At 38.0% G+C, this 22,090-nt stretch overlaps 1 protein-coding gene across 3 annotated transcripts in view; it reads left to right on the forward strand.

Annotated features, from left to right (window-relative positions):
- The window catches only part of DPY19L3 (dpy-19 like C-mannosyltransferase 3), an 82,068-nt gene that overhangs the window by 32,692 nt on the left and 27,286 nt on the right, over positions 1-22,090 (forward strand). For all 3 annotated transcript variants that reach the window (XM_055237108.2, XM_055237109.2, XM_055237110.2), the window contains exons 6-12: positions 573-718; positions 2,468-2,591; positions 3,133-3,267; positions 16,200-16,331; positions 18,000-18,101; positions 21,172-21,245; positions 21,423-21,581. In XM_055237108.2, coding sequence (XP_055093083.1) covers positions 573-718; positions 2,468-2,591; positions 3,133-3,267; positions 16,200-16,331; positions 18,000-18,101; positions 21,172-21,245; positions 21,423-21,581 — 872 coding nt within the window. The remainder of the gene's footprint in view (positions 1-572; positions 719-2,467; positions 2,592-3,132; positions 3,268-16,199; positions 16,332-17,999; positions 18,102-21,171; positions 21,246-21,422; positions 21,582-22,090) is intronic.

The raw sequence follows: 22,090 nt of genomic DNA on the forward strand, positions 1-22,090 counted from the left end.
ATTTTGAGCTGAAAGTTGTCACATCTGTCTTTCTGATCTTCAGCTGGTTTAGTAGAAAATCAGCAATACCATATTCTTTTTCCATGTATATTGTGAACTTCATAAGATACTGCTTTTTATTTACGTAAGATACAAGGTTTTTGTACATAGATGCTTCCTGGCTTATGTATGTATGTGGTCTAGAAGCTAATAAATATTTTCATTTGCTCTCTGTAATCAGGAGTGATTACACATTCACTCCTGATGGATCTTTGAGAGAAAAAATTTGTAAAGTCAGCAAATCACAATGACCACTTCTCATGTGAATGACATATCATCGGACAAAGTTAGATATAAAACTTTGTAGAGTAAAGAGTGAAGCCAGACCTCTCACGGACTTCCTTCCCGTCTCTTCTCGGTGGCGGGAAGAAAGGCTGCCCGAACGCTTCTCTAATAGATGAAGGGGGTGTGGGCTTGCTGCTTGGAATTAGGGGCAAGCTCCTGCATATTCTGTTCCTACTGTCATGTTTTAAATGGCACTGAGGAGGGTTAGGGCTCACCTGACAAACATGTTTTATTGTTCCCTTTTACAGAAATATTTAGAGCCGGTTTATTTTTATATTTACACCTTATTTGGGCTCCAGGCGATCTATGTCACAGCTCTCTACATAACCAGCTGGCTACTCAGTGGTACGTGGCTGTCAGGACTGTTGGCAGCTTTCTGGTATGTCACAAATAGGTGAGTTGGAGTCAGTAGTCTTCTTTTCTTTCCAAAATGTAAGTAAAAATGAAGCCACTTCATTTCCAGCTCAGAGAAGTTTCTTCTGCCACATTTGTTTGGTTGGGAGCAGTTTCTCTTTGGTTTGCCTGGTGGTTTACTCAATTTTTCTTATTTAGTTAGGGAAAAAGTGCTACTTACATGTAATTCCAGCTGAGGAACAGAGAGCATTGAATTGTATATCAAGAAAATCATTCATAATAATCCCAAACCTATTATCTGTTTGCTGTGTGATCAAGATTTCTCCAGCCACATACGTCATCTCTTAAAGGGTTTTTTTAAATTGGCAAATAATAATTGTACATATTCATGGGCTACATAGTGATATTTCAATGCATAGAAAGTGTATAGTGATCAGATCAAGGTAATTAGCATATCAGTCATTAAAAAGTTTTTGGGGTTTTTTTGCTCTTTTTTAAAGCCAATGAAGATTTTTTTAAATTTTATTTATTTAGGGGTTGTTTTTGTTTTTTGTAGAGACAGGATCTCCCTATGTTGCCCAGGCTGGACTTGAACTCCTGGCTTCAAGCAGTCCTCCCACCTTGGCCTCCCAATGTATTGAGATTACAGGCATGAGCTACTGTGCCTTGCCTAAAAAGTTTTAATTATATCTTCACTATCAACCTTAATAGGGTTGTGTATGGCTCTCAGTTAGTAGAGCTTAAAGATGTACAAATGCAAGGGCGTTTTTGCCTTATTTAATATCTACTATTATAAGCAGTACAGCCTTATGAAATCACATTTTAAAAAAATGTATTCAAGATCATTAAATCATTGCCTGACCTACAGTGGAAACACCAGTATTCAATAGGAGTCTTAAAACTTGAACGTGAGTTCTAATACAGGTTTTATTTTGTAAGTCTAAGCAAATTACGTGTTATGACAGTCCTGTTGGGGGTTTACTGTATGCCAAGCACTTTACAATATGCGTTATATGTATTCTTCTAAGAACCCTATAGAGTAGATATTATTATTATCCCCATTTTAGAAATGATAAAATTGAGGCTTAAAAGGTTACATTTTGTATATAGATATACAGACATCTATATATATTTCTTTTATATAGAGATATATGTAGATATGGATACATTGATACATTGTTTCATATATATATATCTATATCTTTTATAGAGGGATATATGTAGATGTAGGTACCTTGTTTGATATGTAGATACACACGTGTATTATGTGTTACATATGTGTATCATTTATTGAATGCCTAGTATGTGTGGGGATGGTGTACAAAGATGAAAAATCTTACCCATACTTGCCCTCTTGGGATTCATGTTCTAGAGAGGCAGGAAGTTTTTTTAAAAATACTGTCAATGACATATTCAAGACTCAAGTGTAAAAAACACCAAAGAAATACAGAGAGGGAAAATGTATATTGCCTCTTGACACTAATAAAGTGAGGGAGAAATAAAAGTAAGGGTTTGGCATGATACATTTGTGAGTTTAGGAGTAAGGCTAACCTGGGCTTGAACCCTAGGTGCTAAGGGCATACCCATGGACAGAGCACTTAAATGTTCTCTATGCCAATTTTATGTTACAGGGATGATGATGATGATGATGATGATAAGGACAATTATTGAGAACCAGTGGCCAGAATCTTAAGTATACTTGTCCTTAATACATCTTTCACTGAGGAAGTCTTTGAGGAAATTATTGTAAAAGCTATCACTTTGGCCATTTGTGTTTTCTTTTGTACAGAATAGATACCACAAGAGTTGAGTTTACCATCCCACTGAGGGAGAACTGGGCGCTGCCATTCTTTGCAATTCAGATAGCAGCAATTACATATTTCCTGAGACCAAACTTACAGCCTCTTTCTGAAGTAAGTGTTTATAAAATTTCATATATTTTAATCCCCCAATTTTATATATGAAGCTTCAAAAAATGTGATGTGCTTAGTATCCCAATGCATGTGAATAGTTCTTATTCCATGACCAATTTTTAAACTTGAGTTAAATTAAGTTTTCTTTTCCTGAGCTTTTTCCTACTTTGCAAAGAAAATGTTTTCATTTTTGATGTTAAAAATGTACTCTACATAATCTACCCTTAAATAGTTGCAGCAAACCCACACACAATTTCTGCAAAACTGTCAGAATTTTTAAGCCCTTGCTCTTGAGATGTGATTTGGTGCATTATCGCCTCCATAATAGTGTGGAATACACACACCGTCTGTGAATATTTATATGCAAAGTGTCACTTTATGATAGTTAGAGCTTAAATAACAAATGCAAGGGTTTTCAGAGCAACAGTTTATGGTTTTTCTGTTTGGTTTATAGAGATACTGGCTGCTCTTGAGAAAACTTGTCTGCAAAGTTTTTTATTACTAGAGACATGTAAATTATACAAAGGTTTTCTTTTTACAGAGGCTGACACTTCTTGCCATTTTCATATCAACTTTTCTCTTTAGTCTGACATGGCAATTTAATCAATTTATGATGCTGATGCAAGCATTAGTGCTGTTCACACTGGACTCCCTGGACATGCTGCCAGCAGTGAAGGTGAGCTTTGCTTTCTTTTCTCACTTGAGATTTTGGCCATTTAGTGTTTTTATATCATAGAATGAGATGAAAATATGCAAGTACTTATGGATAAAATTGAAGCTGTTTCTTAGATCTGCTGTAAATTTGCTGTGGCCAATTGAAACTGAGTAATTTATGAAGCCTAGTTTGACCTTCTTTACTTTTATTCTGCTTATTTTAAGTTAAAAAATGGAATGAATTTATTTTGGGGCATAAATGCCTAGGTCAATTGTTATTTATAGAGATGACTTAAATTTTAAAATATAAGATAGCTCTTTTAAAATGTCTTACTGTGTACTGCCACTTTTAAAAAAGAATTCAGTAGGTATATAACAGCTTTTTTGTAGTACTTTATAAAATTTTCATAGTCACATTTAACTAATATGGGATGTGAATCCCTGTTGACTGGCTGAAAGTCACATGTGAAATAAAGAAACCAGTATCTCTCTCCTAGTGTCTGCTGCTGTCATTTAATCACATTTTTTCGTGTGCAAAAATATGATTTTATGTATTGTATACAGTTTTAAGATGGCTTATAGTTACTATTCTAAAGTAGTAGTAACTTAAATATTTCCCAAGTATAATAAAATACTTTCTCCAGATCTAAGGCGGCAGCGTAGCCCAAGGATTTGCACTCATTTATTCCATATCAAGGGAGATCCAATAAGCTTCCATAACTGACTGAGTCTGAATTAAGAAACATAAAAGCCTACCAAGAACTACACATTGCCTGTCTACTGAGACACTGTAATAGGATGGGCACTACAGAAAATGCCAGTATGTGTAATTCATTGTCATAGCCACAGTTTGCCTTTTAGCTTGGGAAACAAAGATTACAGACAATAAGAACAAGCAGACAAATGATATCTGCTAATTAGCTATACTAATATATCTAAAAGAAGAAAAGTTATTTTTAGGCAGAGAAGTGTTTACAGAAGTAAGAAGCTAGAACTAGACCACCTGGATGACAAATGAGGGCAGAATTTGGGTGGGATGTCAGGGGTGGGGGCAGAATAGGAAGGCAGAATAGAGCAAGAGCAGGTAGATAGGACAAAGTTTATATATGTGTATAAAATGTTTAGTGTTTCTGCAGGTGTGCCAGTGGCCACTCCTACACTGCTGGTGACCTGTACACTCCTGTAATCTTTCTTTAGTGTAGTTTCACAGTAGGTATCAAAAACCTAAAAATGCATTTGCCTTTTCACCAACATTTCTACCCCTATAAGTTTGTCCTAAGTAAATAATCTGCCATGTTCATTTTAGTTGTATTGTAATAAGAAAAAGCTGGGCAGAAAAGATAAAAAGAAATAAAAAACTGGAAATGACTTAAGCCAATAGCAATAGGATATACTTAAATAAATGATGGCATATCTATGCAATCAAATATTATATAACCATTAGTTCCCCCATATTTTTTTGAAAAAGCAAAACATACACAACATTTTAAAATAATATAGCTAATTTATTTTATATTTAGTTCTAAACTTTGTTCAACTTTTACATTTGAAACTGTGTTGGTATTAGAAGTAGTTTTAAATATCAGACTTTAAGGAGGAACATTATTACAATGAAAGGATCCTGAGTTATAAAACTAAATTGCGCTATCAGCTCTGAAAATAACTGGCTCTTTCAGCTTAAGCAAGTGATTTAACTTAGTTTCTTCATAAATTAGAATCACTTCTCTCTAACCATGTCAAATGGGAAAGAGCTGGAATAATTGGTATAGAAAAAGGTAATACAAATTCAGAGCTCAGTGTGGTGACAAGAAGCAGTACCTTCTACAGTACATTTTGTCATCTTTTCATGAATGATGAAACTTACCAGCAAAAGCTCAAGTTTCCACTCAGAAATGTGAACAGAGTAAAACAGAACAGCAAGCATATTATAAAGTGTATACTTTTGCTTAATTAAAGGCTAAAATATGGAGGTTAATAAAGTTTTCTTAATCTATTGTGGAAACAGACGCATTCATGATACATGCTTAAGAGATCGTGTTAAGTACCCTATATGGTTCCAGACAAGAGGGAGTAGAGACATTTCTCCCTGTTCCTCCCCAAAGTACATTGAAAAACCTTAGACAGTATATGTATATAACAAACATAAGAGGAATTTGAGAGGTAGAGAGAAGCAGACTGCCTGGGGACCTTGAGACCAGAGGGAAAATTTGACAGCAAGTTTCTTGGGTTTTCTTTTTGCCCCATATATCCTTGACTGGGTGCTGGAGAAGTCAGAAACCTGGAAATAACAATGGACTCAAACAAACAAAAAGCCTCCTCCCTCTAGCAAAAGGACCAGAAGAGAGGAAGCCTAACAAGACAGAAAACTTTCAAACATTAACTGCCTTATTCTAGCCAAATGCTACAGAAAAAAAACCACAGCCCCACTCCCACCTCCATCAGTAAAGTTCAGTGGGAAGCCTAGATTCCTACCCTCACCTAGCTGTCACTAGGCATGCCTCGCTTCCTGCCAGAGCTATGTCAGAGAAGTCTAGTGGGGAACCAGAACTTTCACCATCTCCCAGAGACATCTGTGAAGGCCACTTGGGAAACTTGGACTTCAACTCTCACTTAGTGGTAATGAGACATCCTGTCCCCCCTCTCTCAGGATGGTGTCAGAGAAGGCCAACAGGGAGGTTGAGACTCTAACCACCACCCAGATGTAATAAGCCTTTCTCTATCTACTGCCCTACCCCATGCTGTTGGTGCAGGCCATGTAAGGAGCAGTGGTGACGCACCTCTATCTCTCCCAGCCAGCATGTGTCAGCAGGGACCTGTAGAGAGCCTGAACTTTCACCTTCACCCAGCGATAAGGAAGTACACCTTCCGCTGACCCCCAGATGTCAATGGAGGGCAAGTGGGCACCTTGGACTTCCATTTCCATCTGGAAATACCGAGGCAGCACCCTTCTTTCCCCGTTAGCATAGCCTTGGCATAGTTTGAATGTTTTTGTGATCCCCCACCAAATTTATATGTTGAAACCAAAACCCCCAAGGTGATTGTATTAGGAGGTAGGGCCTTTTAGGAGGTGATTAGTGCCATTATAAAACAGGCACAAGGGAGCTGTTTCACCCCTTTCACCATGTGAGGAGGACACAGCCAGAATGCCATCAGTGAACCAGGAAACAAGCCCTCACCAGCCACTGAATCTGCCAGTTCCTTGATCTTGGACTTCCCAGCCTCCAGAACTATGAGAAGTAACTTTTTTGTTGTTTATAAGCTACCCAGATTACAGTATTTTGTTAGATAGCAGCCTAAATGGACCAAGACACATGGTGTCACAGGAGGCCTGCTAACATGGCAGATTTAAATAAGATCCAGGGTCCCATAATGTAATACGATACAGTTAAAAATCACTTCTTAGGCCGGGCACAGTGGCTCATGCCTGTAATCCCAGCATTTTGGGAGGCCGAGGCGCGCAGATATTTGAAGTCAGTTTGAGATCAGCCCAGGCAACGTGGTGAAACCCCGTCTCTACTAAAAATACAAAAATTAACTGGCTGTGGTGGCGTGTGCCTGTAATCGCAGCTATTTAGGAGGCTGATGCAGGAGAATAGCTTGAGCGAGCCAAGATGGGGCCACTGCATTCCAGCCTGGGCAACAGAGCAAGACTCTGTCTCAAAAAAAAAGAAAAAAAAATTCTTATATTAAGAATTAGGAAAATCTCTCTTGAGTGAAAAGAGACAATAGATGCTAACACTGAGATACACAGAAATTAGAATTATCTTACAAGGAATTTAAGGCAGCCATCATAAAAAAAAAAGCTTCATTGAGCAAAATTACAAACACACTTGAAACAAATGCAAATACAAACTCTAAGCAAAGAAGTAGAAGATACAAAGAAGCAAGTGGAAATTTTAGAAGAGAAAAATTCCAATAATCAAAGTTTAAAACTCAGTGGATGGACTCAACAGCAAAATGAAGTGGTCAGAGGAAAGAATCAGTGAATTTGAAGATAGAACAATTTAGAAATTACCTAATCTGAACAACAAGAAAAAATAGAATGAAACAAAAATGAACAGAGCCTCAAGGACCTGTGAGACTATAATGAAAAGTCTAACATTCAGGTAATCAGAAACCCAGAAGAAGACAAGAAAAGAGTTTACTGACGCTGAAAAAAGAATGCAAAGAAATACTTTTGGAAAAAATAGTTGAAATTTCCTCAAATTTGGAAAAAGCTATAAACCTTCAGAATCAACAAGCTGAACTAATATCAAACAGGATAAATCCAAATAGAGACACACTAAGACACATTATAATCAAACTTCTGGAGACTAAAGATAAATTTTAAAAAATTGAAAGTAGTCAGAAAAATACTGTACCTATAGGGGAAAACCAATTTAATTGACAGTGAATTCCTCATCAAAACCCATGGAGGGGCTGGGCGCAGTGACTCACGCCTGTAATCCCAGCACTTTCGGAGGCTGAGGCGGGTGGATTGCTTGAGCCCAGGAGTTTGAGACCAGTCTGGGCAACATGATGAAGCCCCATCTCTATAAATAATAATAAAATGATTAGCCAGGCATGATAGCACATGCCTGAGGTCTAAGATACTTGAGAGGCTGAAGTGGGAGAAATTGAGGCTTCAGTGTACTGTAATTGCACCACTGCATTCTAACCTGGGCAACAGAGCAAGACCAGTCTCAAAAAAAAAAAAAAAAAAAAAACCATGGAGGCCAAAAGGAAGTGGCATAGTATTTTCAGATGCAGAAAAAAAGAACCGTCAAGGCTGGGCACAGTGGCTCACGCCTGTAATCCCAGTACTTTGGGAGGCTGAGGCAGACGGATCACGAGATCAGGAGATCGAGACCATCCTGGCTAACATGGTGAAACCCTGTCTCTACTAAAAATACAAAAAATTAGCCAGGCATGGTGGCAGGCGCCTGTAGTCCCAGCTACTTGGTAGGCTGAGGCAGGAGAATGGCGTGAACCTGGGAGGTGGAGCTTGCAGTGAGTCTAGATCGTGCCACTGCACTCTAGTCTGGGCGACAGAGCGAGACTTCGTCTCAAAAAAAAAAAAGAAAAACGAAAAGAACCATCAGCCTACACTCCTATACCTAGTTAAAATGTCCTTCAGGAATGAAAGGGAAATCAAAACATTCTCAATTAAGGAAACTAATATTGCCAGCAGTCCTACCATAAGAGAATGGCTAAAGGAAGTTGTTGAAACAGAAAGGAAATGAGAAGGAATTTAAGAGCATCAGAAAAGAAGACAAGGCAATGAAAAAAGTAAAAATGTGAATAAATATAACAGACTTTTCTTATTCTCTTGAGTTTCTAAATTATGTTTGAGGCTGGGCGTGGTGGCTCACAGCTATAATCCCAGCACTTTGGGAGGACGAGGTAGGCGAATCACCTGAGGTCAGGAGTTTGAGACCAGCCTGGCCAACATGGCGAAACCCCATCTCTACTAAAAATACAAAAATTAGCCAGGTGTGGTGATGGGTGCCTGTAATCCCTGCTACTCAGGAGGCTAAGGCTGGAGAATTGCTTGAACCTAGGAGGCGGAGGTTGCAGTGAGCCGAGATTGTGCCATTGCACTCCAGCCTGGGAGACGAGCGAAACTTCATCTCAAAAAAAAAAAAAAAATTATATTTGATGGCCGAAGCAAAAATTATAACACTGTCTTATGTGGTTATCTATATGTAAAAGAAATACTTAAAACAATATAAATGGGAAGGGTAATGAGACTTAAATGGAGGTTAGGGTTCTATGCCTCACTCAAACAGTTAAAATGTCCATACCTCTAGTCTGTAAGAAGTTATTAATGCATAATGTAATAGCCAGAATAACCACTTTAAAAAGCTATACGAAGCAGTACATGAAAAAACAGTACAGATAAATAAAAATGAAATTCTAAAAATGTTCAGATAACCTACAGGAAGGCAGGAAGAAGAAAGCAAGAATTAGAAACAAGCAAACAAAAAAGAATAAAAGAGCAGATTTAAGACTAAAATAGCAATAATTACATTAAAGGTAAATGATCTAAATATACTAATTAAAGAGATGGCAGGGTGGATTTAAAAAGCATGACCCAGCTGTTGTCTAAAACACACTTCAAACACAACAATATAGATAAATTGAAAGTAAAAGGATGGAAAAAGATACAACATGCAAGTATTAATCAAAAGAAAGGAATAGTTATGTTAATATCAGAGAAAGTAGATATCAGAGCAAAGAAAATTACTAGGGACAGAACAGAACATTATATAATGATAAAAGGTTCAATGTACCGAGAAGACATAGCAATCTTAAGTGTACCTGCACCAAACAACAGTACTGCAACATGTGTGAAGCAAAAACTGACAACTGAAAGGAGAAATAGAAAAATTCACAATTGCAGTTTGAGACTTCAGCACCTCTCTCTGGACAATTGATAGAACACCAGACAGAAAATCATCAGAGATATAGAACCCAACAACACCTTCAACTGACAGAATCTAATAATCATTTATAGAAACTCCACCCAGTAACAGCAGAATACTCATTCTTTTCAAGCATTCACAGAATACTTACCAACATAGACTATCTCCCGAGCCATAAAACAACAACAAACGTAAAAGAATTAAGATTATAGAGAATATAATCTCTGACTACAATGGATTCAAATTTGAAAACAATACAGAAAGGTAACAGGAAATGTTTCAATACTTGGGAATTAAGCTCACTATTACATCTATAGTAGTAATAGCCAGAATAACCACTTTAAAAATATATAAAGATATACACTAAAAAAGAGTCTAAGAGGAACCTTGGACAGCATTGAACTCAACAAAAATGAAAGTGAAGCATATTTAAATTTGTGGGACACATCCAAAGCAGTATTAAGAAGAAAATGTGTAGCACTAAAATGCTTATATTAAAAAAGACAGAGGCCGGGCATGGTGGCTCACACTTGTAATCCCAGCACTTTGGGAGGCCGAGGTGGGTGGATCACAAGGTCAGGAGATCGAGACCATGGTGAAACCCCGTCTCTACTAAAAATACGAAAAATTAGCCAGGCGTGGTGGCGGGCACCTGTAGTCCCAGCTACTCGGAGAGGCTGAGGCAGGAGAATGGTGTGAACCCAGGAGGCGAAGCTTGCAGTGAGCTGAGACCGCACCACTGCACTCCAGCCTGGGTGACAGAGCGAGACTCCGTCTCAAAAATAAAAATAAAAAAGACAGAAAGTCTGAAATCAGTCATCCAAGCTCTCACCTTAAAAAAGGGAGCAAAATAAATTCAAGCCAGGAGAAGAAAATAATAAAGAGCAGAAATCAATGCTATTGAAAACATGAATAATAGAATTAATTAAAAAGAGCTAGCTTGGTCAGGCACAGTGGCTCATGCCTATAATCCCAGCACTTTGGGAGGCTGAGGCGGGTGGATCACCTGAGGTCAGGAGTTTGAGACCAGTCTGGGCAACATGGTGAAACCCTGTCTCTACTAAAAATAGAAAAATTAGCTGAGCGTGGTGGTGGGTACCTGTAATCCCAGCTACTTGGGAGGCTGAGCAGGAGAATCACTTGAATCCAGTAGGCGAAGGTTGCAGTGAGCTGAGACTGCACCATTGCACCCCAGCCTGGGCTCTCATTGAGCAAAACTCCATCTCATTCATTCATAGATAGATAGATAGATAGATAGATAGATAGATAGATAGATAGATAGATAGAGCTGGCTCTTTGAAAGATTAGTAAAATTGCGAACCTTCTCCATAATTGCCTTGGAACATTAAAAACTTTTCAATCTTAACAGACTTCCAAAGTTCTGATCTCAGGAAGAGTAGCAGGTGGATGGGTGTTGAGTGCTTAATGGATAGAATTCACATTGAGTGATAGATACACAAAAAGCCCAGACTTCATCAGTATATGTTATATACATGTAACGAAACCGTACTTATATCCCTTAAATTTACACAAATAAAATGTATAAAACAAAGTTTTGAGCCTCTGTGGTACTATTTATATGGTAGCCAGTATAGCATAGTGGTTAAGAACACAGACTCTACAACCAGGCTGCCTAAGTTTGAATAAGTCATATGTGGGTCACATGGAACAATGCTTGCTATTTTATTAATGTTAAACAGATACTGTGGTTATTATGAATGGTGATGAGGAGCATGAACACGATCCATTGAAGACAACTAGTTACTCTACACAGAAAGGATATACAGTTGACCCTTGAACAACACAGGGGCTCCTGGTGCCAATGTCTCCCCCCAGCAGTTGAAAATCTGCACACAATTTTTGACTCCCCAAAAACTCAATCACTAGTAGCCTACTGTTGACCAGAAGCCTTACCAATAACATAGTTGATTAACACATATTTTGTATGTGATGCATTATATACTATATTCTTACAATAAGCTAGAGAAAGGGAAATGTTAATTAAATCCAAAGGAAGAGAAAATATACTTACTGTTTATTAAGTGGAAGTGGATCATCACAAAGGTCTTTATCCTCATCGTCTTCACATTGAGTAGGCCGAGGAGGAGGTACAGGAGGGGTTGGTCTTGCTGTCTCAAGAGTAGCAGAGGCAGAAGAAAATCTATGTATAATTGGACTTGTGGTGTTCAGGGGTCAACTATATTCTTGCTGCCTTGTTTCTATACTGTACTGTACTAATAGAACCGGGAAAGAATATCCAGTATACCACTGATAATCCAGGACTTCCTAATACACAGTACTGCTCAGTTTTACATTTGGCTGTTCATCAGCAATTTTTCTTTTGAATGTATATAAAACTATACAATCTTGTTACACAAACTGCCCCTTTTTCTAGAAATAGGCTTACTTGATATAAAACGAACTGTAAACATCAAAAAACACCCACAAATAAAGGCAAACAGAAAGATGCTTTTGGAAAAAAAGCATTTGTAAATGAGTCAGTATCCTTAAAGAGTTCCTACAAATCCATGAGAAAACCATTTATAAACCAATGAGAAAAGGGAACAAAGGACACAAACACTTCCTAGAAAGAAGAGCGTCAAAAAGAGTCAAATGCATAGGTACAAATGTAACACAAAGTGACAACTTGTGCTTTACAAAACACCACAAAGCACTGTTGAAAGTTTTAAACGCCTGGATTGGAAAGATAATGCATGTTCTTGGATTGGAAGACTTACTGTTGTTAAGATGGCAGTGCTCCCCAAATTGATGTACAGATTCAACACATTCCCTCTCAGAATCCCAGGAGGAGTTTTTGCAGAAATTGACAAGCTAATCCTGAAATTCATATGGAAATTCAGGGGACCCAGAATAGCTAAAACAATCTTAAAAAAGAAGAGTAAAGTTGGAAGACTCACACTTTCCAATTACAAAACTTACTACAAAGCTATAGTAATCAGGACAGTGTGATACTAGCAGAAGGATTGACATAAACCCGTGGAATAGAATTGAGAGAGATAAGCCCTCACAAGAAATGGTCAATTAATTTTCAACAAGGGTGTGAAGATAACTAAATGGAGAATTAATGGTGTTTTCAACAAATGGTGCAGGAATAACTGATATCGACATGCAAAAGAATGAAGTTGAGCCCCTTCCTCTCATTATACACACTAACTCAAAGTGAATCACAGACCTAGGTGTAAGAACTAAAACCAAAACTTTTAGAAGAAAACCTAGTAATAACTCTTCCTGACCTTGGAGTAGCACAAACCTTAGATACAATACCAAAAGCACAAGTGACTTTTACAAAAGCAGATTAATTGGACTTCATCAAAATTAAAACTGTTGTACTCAAAAGTGTGCTTATTAAGAAAGTAAAAAGACAACCCGTAGAACGAGAGAATATTTGCAATCATATATCTCATCAGGAACTTCCAGAATATATGAAGAACTCTTATAACTCTGTCAGTGATAAAATAGCAAAGGATTTGGGTAGATATTTCTCCAGGTAAGATACATAAATGTCCAATAAACACATGAAAAGATGCTCAGCATCATTAGCTATCAGAGAAATGCAAATCAAAACCACAAGCAGATACCACTTTACACCCACTTGGATGGCTAAAATTAAAAAACAGAGACAAATGTCACAGATGTGGAGAAATTAGGACTCTCATACATTGATGATGATGGGATTATAAGATGGTGTAGTCACTTTGAAAAACAGCATTTCCTCAGCATTTCTTGATTTTAAATATAGAGTTACCATATGATTTAGCAATCCCACTCCTAGATACATACCCAAGAGAAATGAAAACATATCCATGCAAAAATGTTTGTATATGAATGTTCATAGCAGTGTGATTCATAGCTACAAAGTAGAAACCACCCAAATGCCCATATCCCTTCCATAAACAATGTAGTCCGGCCATGCAATAAATAGTGTTCAGCAATAAAAAAGAATGTTGATACATGGTGCAACATGGATGAAACTTGAGAACACCATGCTGAGTAAGAGAAGACAGCCAAAAAAGACTGCACTTTATTCCATTTCTGTGAAATGTCCAGAATATGCAAATCTGTAGAGAACCGTACATCAGTGGTTGCCGAGGCTGGGGGTAGGGGATGATGGAGGGTGATGGCTAGTGGATATGGGTTTCTTTCGAAGTGATGAGAATGTCATAAAATTAGACTGAGGTGAGAGTTGCACAACTCTGTGAATATACCAAAAATCATGAAATGTACACTTTAAATGGGTGAATTTGATGGTATATGAATTATATCAACTAATAAAACTGCTAAGAAGGAAAAACTCTTCCTTCTCTAACCAGTAATTGTACTCAGGAATCTATCCCTAAGGAAATGTTTTTATTCATCCATTCCTCCAATGTTTATTAAGTGCCACTCTTCTAGTGTGTATTTTTAAGGTACTGGGGATACAGCAGTGAACAAAATATGTAACTAATCAGATAAATCGATTAGGAATTCTGAGAATCAGACCTGAAAAATTTTTTTAAAGAGATGTTCACAATGTTAATAAAAAGCCAGAAACACCTAAATGGTCCAGTGGCAAACTAATTATGGCATATGGTGGAATGTTACATAATACATTTAAAATTTAAGTTTTCACAGAATAGTCACTGATGTGAGAAAATGATATGGTAGGATGTAAAGGATGTACAATCCTGTATATGAAATGCTATATACTGTTGTGAAATCAATATTATTTCTTTAGGTAATGGTGCTGGATTTTGACTCAAGAGCCCACCTATGGATTGCTATTTCTTTTTTGTGTTTTTCTGAAGTGTCTAACTCTCCTAGAGTAAGATACATTATCTTCATGATCCTAAAGATCATCAGCATCCATTTCCTTGAGTTCCCATTGACACTAAGCAAAAGCACTGAACTGCTGCAAGCCTCGCTTTTCAATGCTTCTATCAATAGGTTTGTTTCCCTTGAGGTTAAGAGAACAAAACCATGGGGAAAATCGGATTTGCTGCTAAATAAAACTGGTATTTTTCACTTGTCAGAATGAGTATGGCATTGTCTAATTTGAAAGAGAAGAAGAAAACTAACAGAATAAGTGTCCACTCTTTATTAGGGACTGCCTTTTTTTCTTTGTGGCATGTTTCGTGTATTCAAGTTAGTTGTGTTTTGCTTCTTTTGGTATCAACCTATCAACAAGTTTCATTACGTCAAGAGTTAATCCTTAGTGCTCATTATGTGCCAGGCATTTCCTCCCCACCCACCCCTCCCCGCTTTTTTTAGAGACCAGGTCTTGCTCTGTTGCCCAGACTGGAGTGGAGTGGAGCGCTCATAGCTTACTGCAGCCTCGACCTCCTGGACTCAAGCTATCCTCCCACCTCAGCCTCCTGAGTAACTGGGACTACAGGCTTGCACCACTACACCTGGCTAGTGTTTTATTTTTACAGAGACACGGTCTCGCTATGTTGCCCAGGCTGGTCTTGAACTGGGCTCAAGCGATCCTCCTGTCTCAACTTCCCAAGATGTTGGGATTACAGGATCAGCCACCATGCTTGGCCACCAGGCATTTTCATCCATTACCACATCTGGTTCTTCCGTGAGACCCTACATCAACGCTGAGGAAGGTATCATCATCTCTTGTTCACGATGAACCATTTAGGTCACATAGCTGGTTTGCACCAGAATCGGAACTGCAGTACAGGTGCTGTTGGTGCCGGAGCTGATGTCATTGCCCACTGTACTGTGCTGCCTTCTGTGAAGCTGTGAGGTCAAAGAGGACAAGGTCATGCAGCAGGAGGGGTTTGCAGTCTAATCGGGATCTGGGCACACACTTACACAGACAAAGCAAGGAATGATACAGTCCTAAAGTATAGAGTATGGAAAACTAGGAAATAACACAGTAAAGTACTTATTGTAACTGAAATCATTGAAAAGAAAACTGAAGATTATAAATGGCTCTTGCCAATTCCCAGGAATAAATACATTTATACTGTTGTTTACTTCCTCTACTTCATATCATCCCTCTTTACTTCACTTTTAATTAATGTTAGAAGATTTCTGTTATTAAAAGGTAAATAAACAGTTGGTATGTGTATGATTTAGTTTCCTTTTTTAGACTGTGTTTCTTTTTTTGGAGTCTCACTGTGTCGCCCAGGCTGGAGTGTAGTGGCGCATTCTCGGCTCACTGCAGCCTCTGCCTCCCGGGTTCAAGCGATTCTCCTGTCTCAGCCTCCAAAGTAGCTGGGATCACAGGCACGAGCCACCACGCCTGGCTAATTTTTTTTTTTTTTTTTTTTTTGTATTTTTAATAGAGATGGGGTTTCACCATGTTGGCCAGGCTGGCCGTGAACTCCTGACCTCAGGTGATCCCACCCGCCTCGGCCTCCCAGAGTGCTGAGATTACAGATGTGAGCCACCGCGCCCAGCATAGATTGTGTTTCTTGAATCTGCGCGTGTTTTCTGCGTTATTTGTAAGCTGAGGTGTATCCACCTCATGACCAACATGTCAACATGTGATGATCTCTTGGTAAAATGTTTGTACTCATCTAATCTTTGGTTCTTGCAGGCCACGTGGCTGTATGGAATACAGATAACAAGTTTACTCCTGGTCTGCATTCTTCAGTTTTTTAATTCCATGATTCTTGGATCACTGCTCATCAGTTTTAACCTTTCAGTATTCATTGCAAGAAAACTTCAGGTACGTCTTTTTTTTGTCCTTTATCAAAGTAAACTTTTTTTTAATTGTGTGATTTATTGAACCTTATTTTCATACAGCATACGAAGGGAAATTTACGACCTGATTTGCACTAAAAAGCGCACGTGGCATTGTGTACTTTTTCTTGTGCATGTGGTAGCATTTCTGTTTCAAGCTTTCTGAGGTCATCCTTTTGTTTTGAAAGTTATTTCTTAGATAATTGGAACCTTAACTTCAATGTGGGGACCAGCCAAAGATGCTTGGTTGAATGCCACTGATTTAAAGTTGAAGTAAAAGAGAAAAGTTATTAATTTTTATGTGTGTAAACTCAGGAGCGAGAAGAGTCTCGTGCTTGTGTTGGGAGCATGTTCATCACAGTCCTTCACGTTGGTGGATACCCTGTTGTTATCTGATGTAGTAATGCTACTGTTTTCCCCATCCTTCCATACCGTACTAGTTATTTTTAGGTGAATTAAAATTAACTGTTTTGAGAATTTTGAGAATCCAAATAAATAACTTTAGAAATAATGGGATATTTCCTAGGGTATTGTCAAATCATGTTTGAAAACAATGACTTGCTCTTTTAGCTTTATATAATTAAATTTCTTATATTTACATAAGATATGAGTAATTTGTTTTTGCCTAAAATTATAACTTCCTGTTTCACATATGCTAGAAACTTCTGTGTCAAGAAGCCATTTTGTTTTCCACTTTGAGAAGAAGAAATCATTTTTCTTATTAGTCTTTTGAGTGAGAATTGTTACGGACAAAGGCTTTTAGTTGACTATCAAAAACAACAGTTCACAGTCATCCTTTTAACCTTAATTATAAATAAATATTACTCATATTTGAACTGTTAAGATATTATTATATTTAACAATGTATAAAATTATCTGAAGATTACGAGAAAACTATTATATGTCAAAAGGCACAATGTACTTCTTTTTACAACCATAGGTCTTTTACGTAATTGAGTTGTAACTATGCCTGTGATGTAGGAATTAATGGATAAAAGATGTAACAGGGCCGGGCGTGGTGGCTCATGCCTGTAATCCTAGCACTTTGGGAGGCCGAGGCGGGCGGATCACGAGGTCAGGAGGTTGAGACCATCCTGGCTAACGTGGTGAAACCCCGTCTCTACTAATAATACAAAAACTTTGCTGGGCGTTGTGGCAGGCGCCTGTAGTCCCAGCTACTCGGAGGCTGAGGCAGGAGAATGGCATGAACCCAGGAGGCAGAGCTTGCAGTGAGCCGAGATTGCTCCGCTGCCCTCCAGCCTGGGCAACAGAGTGAGACTCCGTCTCAAAAGAAAAAGAAAAAAAAAAAAAAAGATGTAACAGTTTGTTCAGTCAGTGTATCCTGAGTACCTTCCAAATGGCAGACCCCAATCCTCCAGTTGCTAAGGTCTTAAAAAATAATTAGGAAAAAAAAGACTGGGACACATTTCCTCATCTTATGAAGCTCATTATTAAGTGATTCATTTACTACTAGAAAATCACAAATATTAAGACAGTGTAACCTCATGAAAATGAGTAGGTTGTATTTTCCACATATATTTTCCCTTTATGTTGTATGAGCCAGTGTTTTTAAATCCTTAAGTAAGCTCATCTTCAGTGTTCATGAAGTTATATTAAAATTTAAGAATTAAAACATAACTCTTTTAATTTCTAGAAAAATCTGAAAACTGGAAGCTTCCTTAATAGGCTTGGGAAACTTTTGTTACATTTATTCATGGTTTTATGTTTGACGCTTTTTCTCAACAACATAATTAAGGTAAGTTAATAAAATGACATTTAATGTATTTTTAATTAACTTACGGCATTGGAGATAATTTTTGAAACTTTCATTTTCTTTTTTAATAAACTAATTTTTTTAGAGACAGGGTCTTGCCGTTTCCCAGGCTGGCCTTGAACACCTGGTCTCAAATGGCCCTCCCACCTTAGCCTCCCAAGTTGCTGGGACTACAAGTGTGCACCACCACACCTGACTTCTTTGAAACTTTTAATTTTAAATAAATTCTTGCTTTATAAAGTGTATTAACATAACTCAAGAGTTACCAGTTTTACTTCAAACAGGCTCAGTTTTAACTTTGTCTTAGTAACAAGGATTATTTTGTTGATTTTAGTCATTAATTTCTATGTACCCTTATGTCCCACCTTGAACTTACTCACCTTTTGTTAATGAAACTTTTAAAAGCTTAACTTAAAAAGCATTAAACAAATATTTCTCTAAATTTAAAATTTTTATTTTTAGTACCATAATATACACATAGCTTTCTATACTGTGGTACTTAAAAAAAAAAAAGACATGATTTTTAATTGAGTTCAGTTAATAAGTAAAGTGGCCTTACCATCTACTTTCTGCTGGGAAGAAGAGTTGAGCTCATTTTTCCCGACATTTAACTGACTTATATGTAACAAGCCTAACAGAACAACTCATTTAGTAAAGTAGGCATCCATTGGTTTTATGTCCAGTAGGTGCTTTGCTAAGATTTTTACAATGCCCCAGGGGCTCTGCTTAGTTTAACATGCTTTTTAAATGTTTTTATTGGCTTTTTAATTTTTTTTCACAGTAGGCTTTATTAAAGGTATAGTTCTTGGACCTCGATATCCCATTTGTTTTTATGCTAGAGCAAAACTACATTGATCTCTTCGGATACTTTTGCCTGTCCTAGAAGGTTGGTCTCAGGATAAGAGGCATCTGCAAAACAAGCTCCTTCTCCACAAGAGAACTGTGGTCCTTGTTCACATCTGTTGACTATCAAAGAAAAAAAGATTCTTCACTCAGCCAGTCACTATGTCACTATGTTCTTTTTTTTTTTTTTTTTTTTTGGGCAGGGTCTCTCACCCAGACTGGAATGCACTGGTATGATCATGGCTCACTGCAGCCTCGATCTCCTGGGCTTAGGTGATCTTCCCACCTCAGCCTCCTGAGTAGCTGGGACTATGGGTGTATACCACCACACCGGCTTAATTTTTGTATTTTTTGTAGAGACAAGGTTTTGCTGTGTTGCCTAGGCTGGTCTTAAACTCCTAGGCTCAAGCAGTCCACCTGCCTTGGCCTCCCAAAGGATTATAGGCATGAGCCACCATGCCCAGCTGTCAGTATGTTCTTAAACTCCATACAGTCCAGTACTTATCAATAATTTATTTTTAAATTTCTAATTTTTTTTTTGCTTTTTTTTATTTTTTTGAGACAGGATCTCACTGTACCACCCAGGCTGGAGTACAGTGGCACGATCTTGGCTTACAGCAGTCTTGACCTCCTGGGCTCAAGCAATCCTTCCACTTAAGCCTGAGTAGCTGGGACTACAGGTGTGTGCCACCACACCTGGCCAATTTTCACAATTTTTGTAGAGACAGAATCTTCCACATTGCCCAGGCTGGTCTCAAACACCTGGGCTCAAGGTATCCTCCCACTTCATCCTCCCACAGTGCTAGGATTACAGACATGAGCTGCTGCACTCAGCCAAAAGCTTTTTTTGAGTTTATGAATACCCCATTTATCCTGATGGAATTATTATACACTATATGCCTGTGTCAAAATATCTGATGTACTCCATAAATATATACATCTATATGCCCACAAAAATTAAAAATTAAAAAGCTTATTCAAAGCCAGGTATGGTGGCTTATGCCTGTAATCCCAGCATTTTGGGAGGCTGAGGTGGGAGGATCGCCTGAGGCTAGGAGTTCAAAACCATCCTGGGAAACATAGCAAAACCTAAACTCTACTAAAAAAATTTTTTTCATAAAAAGCTTATTTGAGTGGAGCAGCCAGCATTTCTGGAAGAGTGGCCAAAGATACACAGTTCCTGCATTGGCCCACTCTACACATTCAGTGACTGGTTCTTGGATTAAACCAGTAAAGAGCTGCATCCCTGGACCACCATTTTTTGACTCCCCGAAGAATAACATCTGTTGAATTGCATTTGATGTTTTGCCAGTGACCTACAACAAGAGGAAGTAGAGAAAATTTTCCTTGAAAGTCTTTGCTGTTTTTGCTATACCCATGGGAAAAAATTGTTTTGAGTCTCAGTTCTAGGACTGTTAGGATCTCTTCTGAGCAACTGTTTTGTTTTACTCTTATAAACCTGTGAGTAACATAAATATATTGACCTCCCTGTTTGCGTTTGCTGCTGGAATGCAAAAGACCAGATTTGTGGCTCATCTCTAATGAATATATTGTGTGTACTGAACTCAATTGTGACTTCATCTTTTTTCCCTATCTTCATTTTTCTTCTAATACATTTTTTCACCATTTATGTTATTATATATGGATTTTTAAGCCACAAATTTAAAATAGAATTATATGAGTTAAAATTGTAATCACTAATGATGAGCACTCATATTTGTCTGTCCACCCCTTCACTGTTACAACTGTCTTGAATTGTCTTTGAGTGAATAAGTCTTGGATCGATTATATCCACAGACCAAAAGCCCCAAAGCCAGACAGGCCTTGTGGGCGGTGTATCTATTTGAGGTTTCAGATCATCGTCTTGTCAGTTTTCTGGTCTGAAAACTGATGCGCACTATGCCTCAGCCTTCTCCCTCTCCCTGAAACCAAAAAATCTCATCTTTTACCTATTTTGCATATTTAACTTATGTATAAGATGTTTTTTGAATAAAGGATTATGCTAAAAAGGGGAGTGGGGTTTGGAAGGAGTTTGGAAGTCCCTGCTTTGGAATTCCTCAGTTCTGAGAACTACTGTGAACATTTACTGATTTTATACACCCACACGCTCCTGTGAAATTGGACACTGAATATATAAATTCATGGGAAGTTATCAGGAAACCATGCCTAAAGGACTAATAGCAATTTTTGTTTTCTCTTTCCCTGATAGAAAATTCTTAACCTGAAGTCAGATGAACACATATTTAAATTTCTGAAGGCAAAATTTGGGCTTGGAGCAACAAGGTATAACTGAATTGAAAATCTATGTTTGCTATTTTCTATTAAATCAGCAGGGACTTTAAAACTTAAGTTGTCATTGTGCCTTCAACTATTAATTACAGACTCCCTTTGAGGAAAGATGCAATGTCATTTCTTTGTCTTGTATTGAATTTAATACTTTGCTTTCCATTTGTTCCCTAGGGATTTTGATGCAAATCTCTATCTGTGTGAAGAAGCTTTTGGCCTCCTGCCTTTTAATACATTTGGAAGGCTTTCAGATACTCTGCTTTTTTATGCTTACATATTCGTTCTGTCCATCACAGTGATTGTAGCATTCGTTGTTGCCTTTCATAATCTCAGGTATGGTATATTTCAGAAATCTAATGCTCTCCTTTAATGAACTTGTTCCATTTGCAGAAAAATTGCAAAGTTGAAAGTCGGAATATCAGACACAAGTAATAGTATTCATCTTAAAGGGGGAACATACCTCGTTTAGAGTGGACAACACTCCCAGTAATTAAGAGACAACAGAGTAATGATCAGATCGCATGTGGTCTGGGCTTAAGTCTTGGCCTGCACACTTGCGAACAAAGTGATTCTTGAGCCAGTTACATAACCTTTTGATATGTCCATTTCCTTATCTTTAGAATGGGAAAACTAAGAGTACCTACTCTACAGGATATTTGAGAAATAAGTAGGCCGGGTGCGGTGGCTAACGCTTGTAATCCCAGCACTTTGGGAGGCCGAGGCGGGCAGATCACGAGGTCAGGAGATCGAGACCATGGTGAAACCCCATCTCTACTAAAAAATACAAAAAATTAGCCGGGCGTGGTGGTGGGCGCCTGTAGTCCCAGCTACTCGGAGAGGCT

The sequence above is a fragment of the Symphalangus syndactylus genome, chromosome 13, assembly GCF_028878055.3.
Source record: "Symphalangus syndactylus isolate Jambi chromosome 13, NHGRI_mSymSyn1-v2.1_pri, whole genome shotgun sequence".
NCBI lineage: Eukaryota > Metazoa > Chordata > Mammalia > Primates > Hylobatidae > Symphalangus > Symphalangus syndactylus.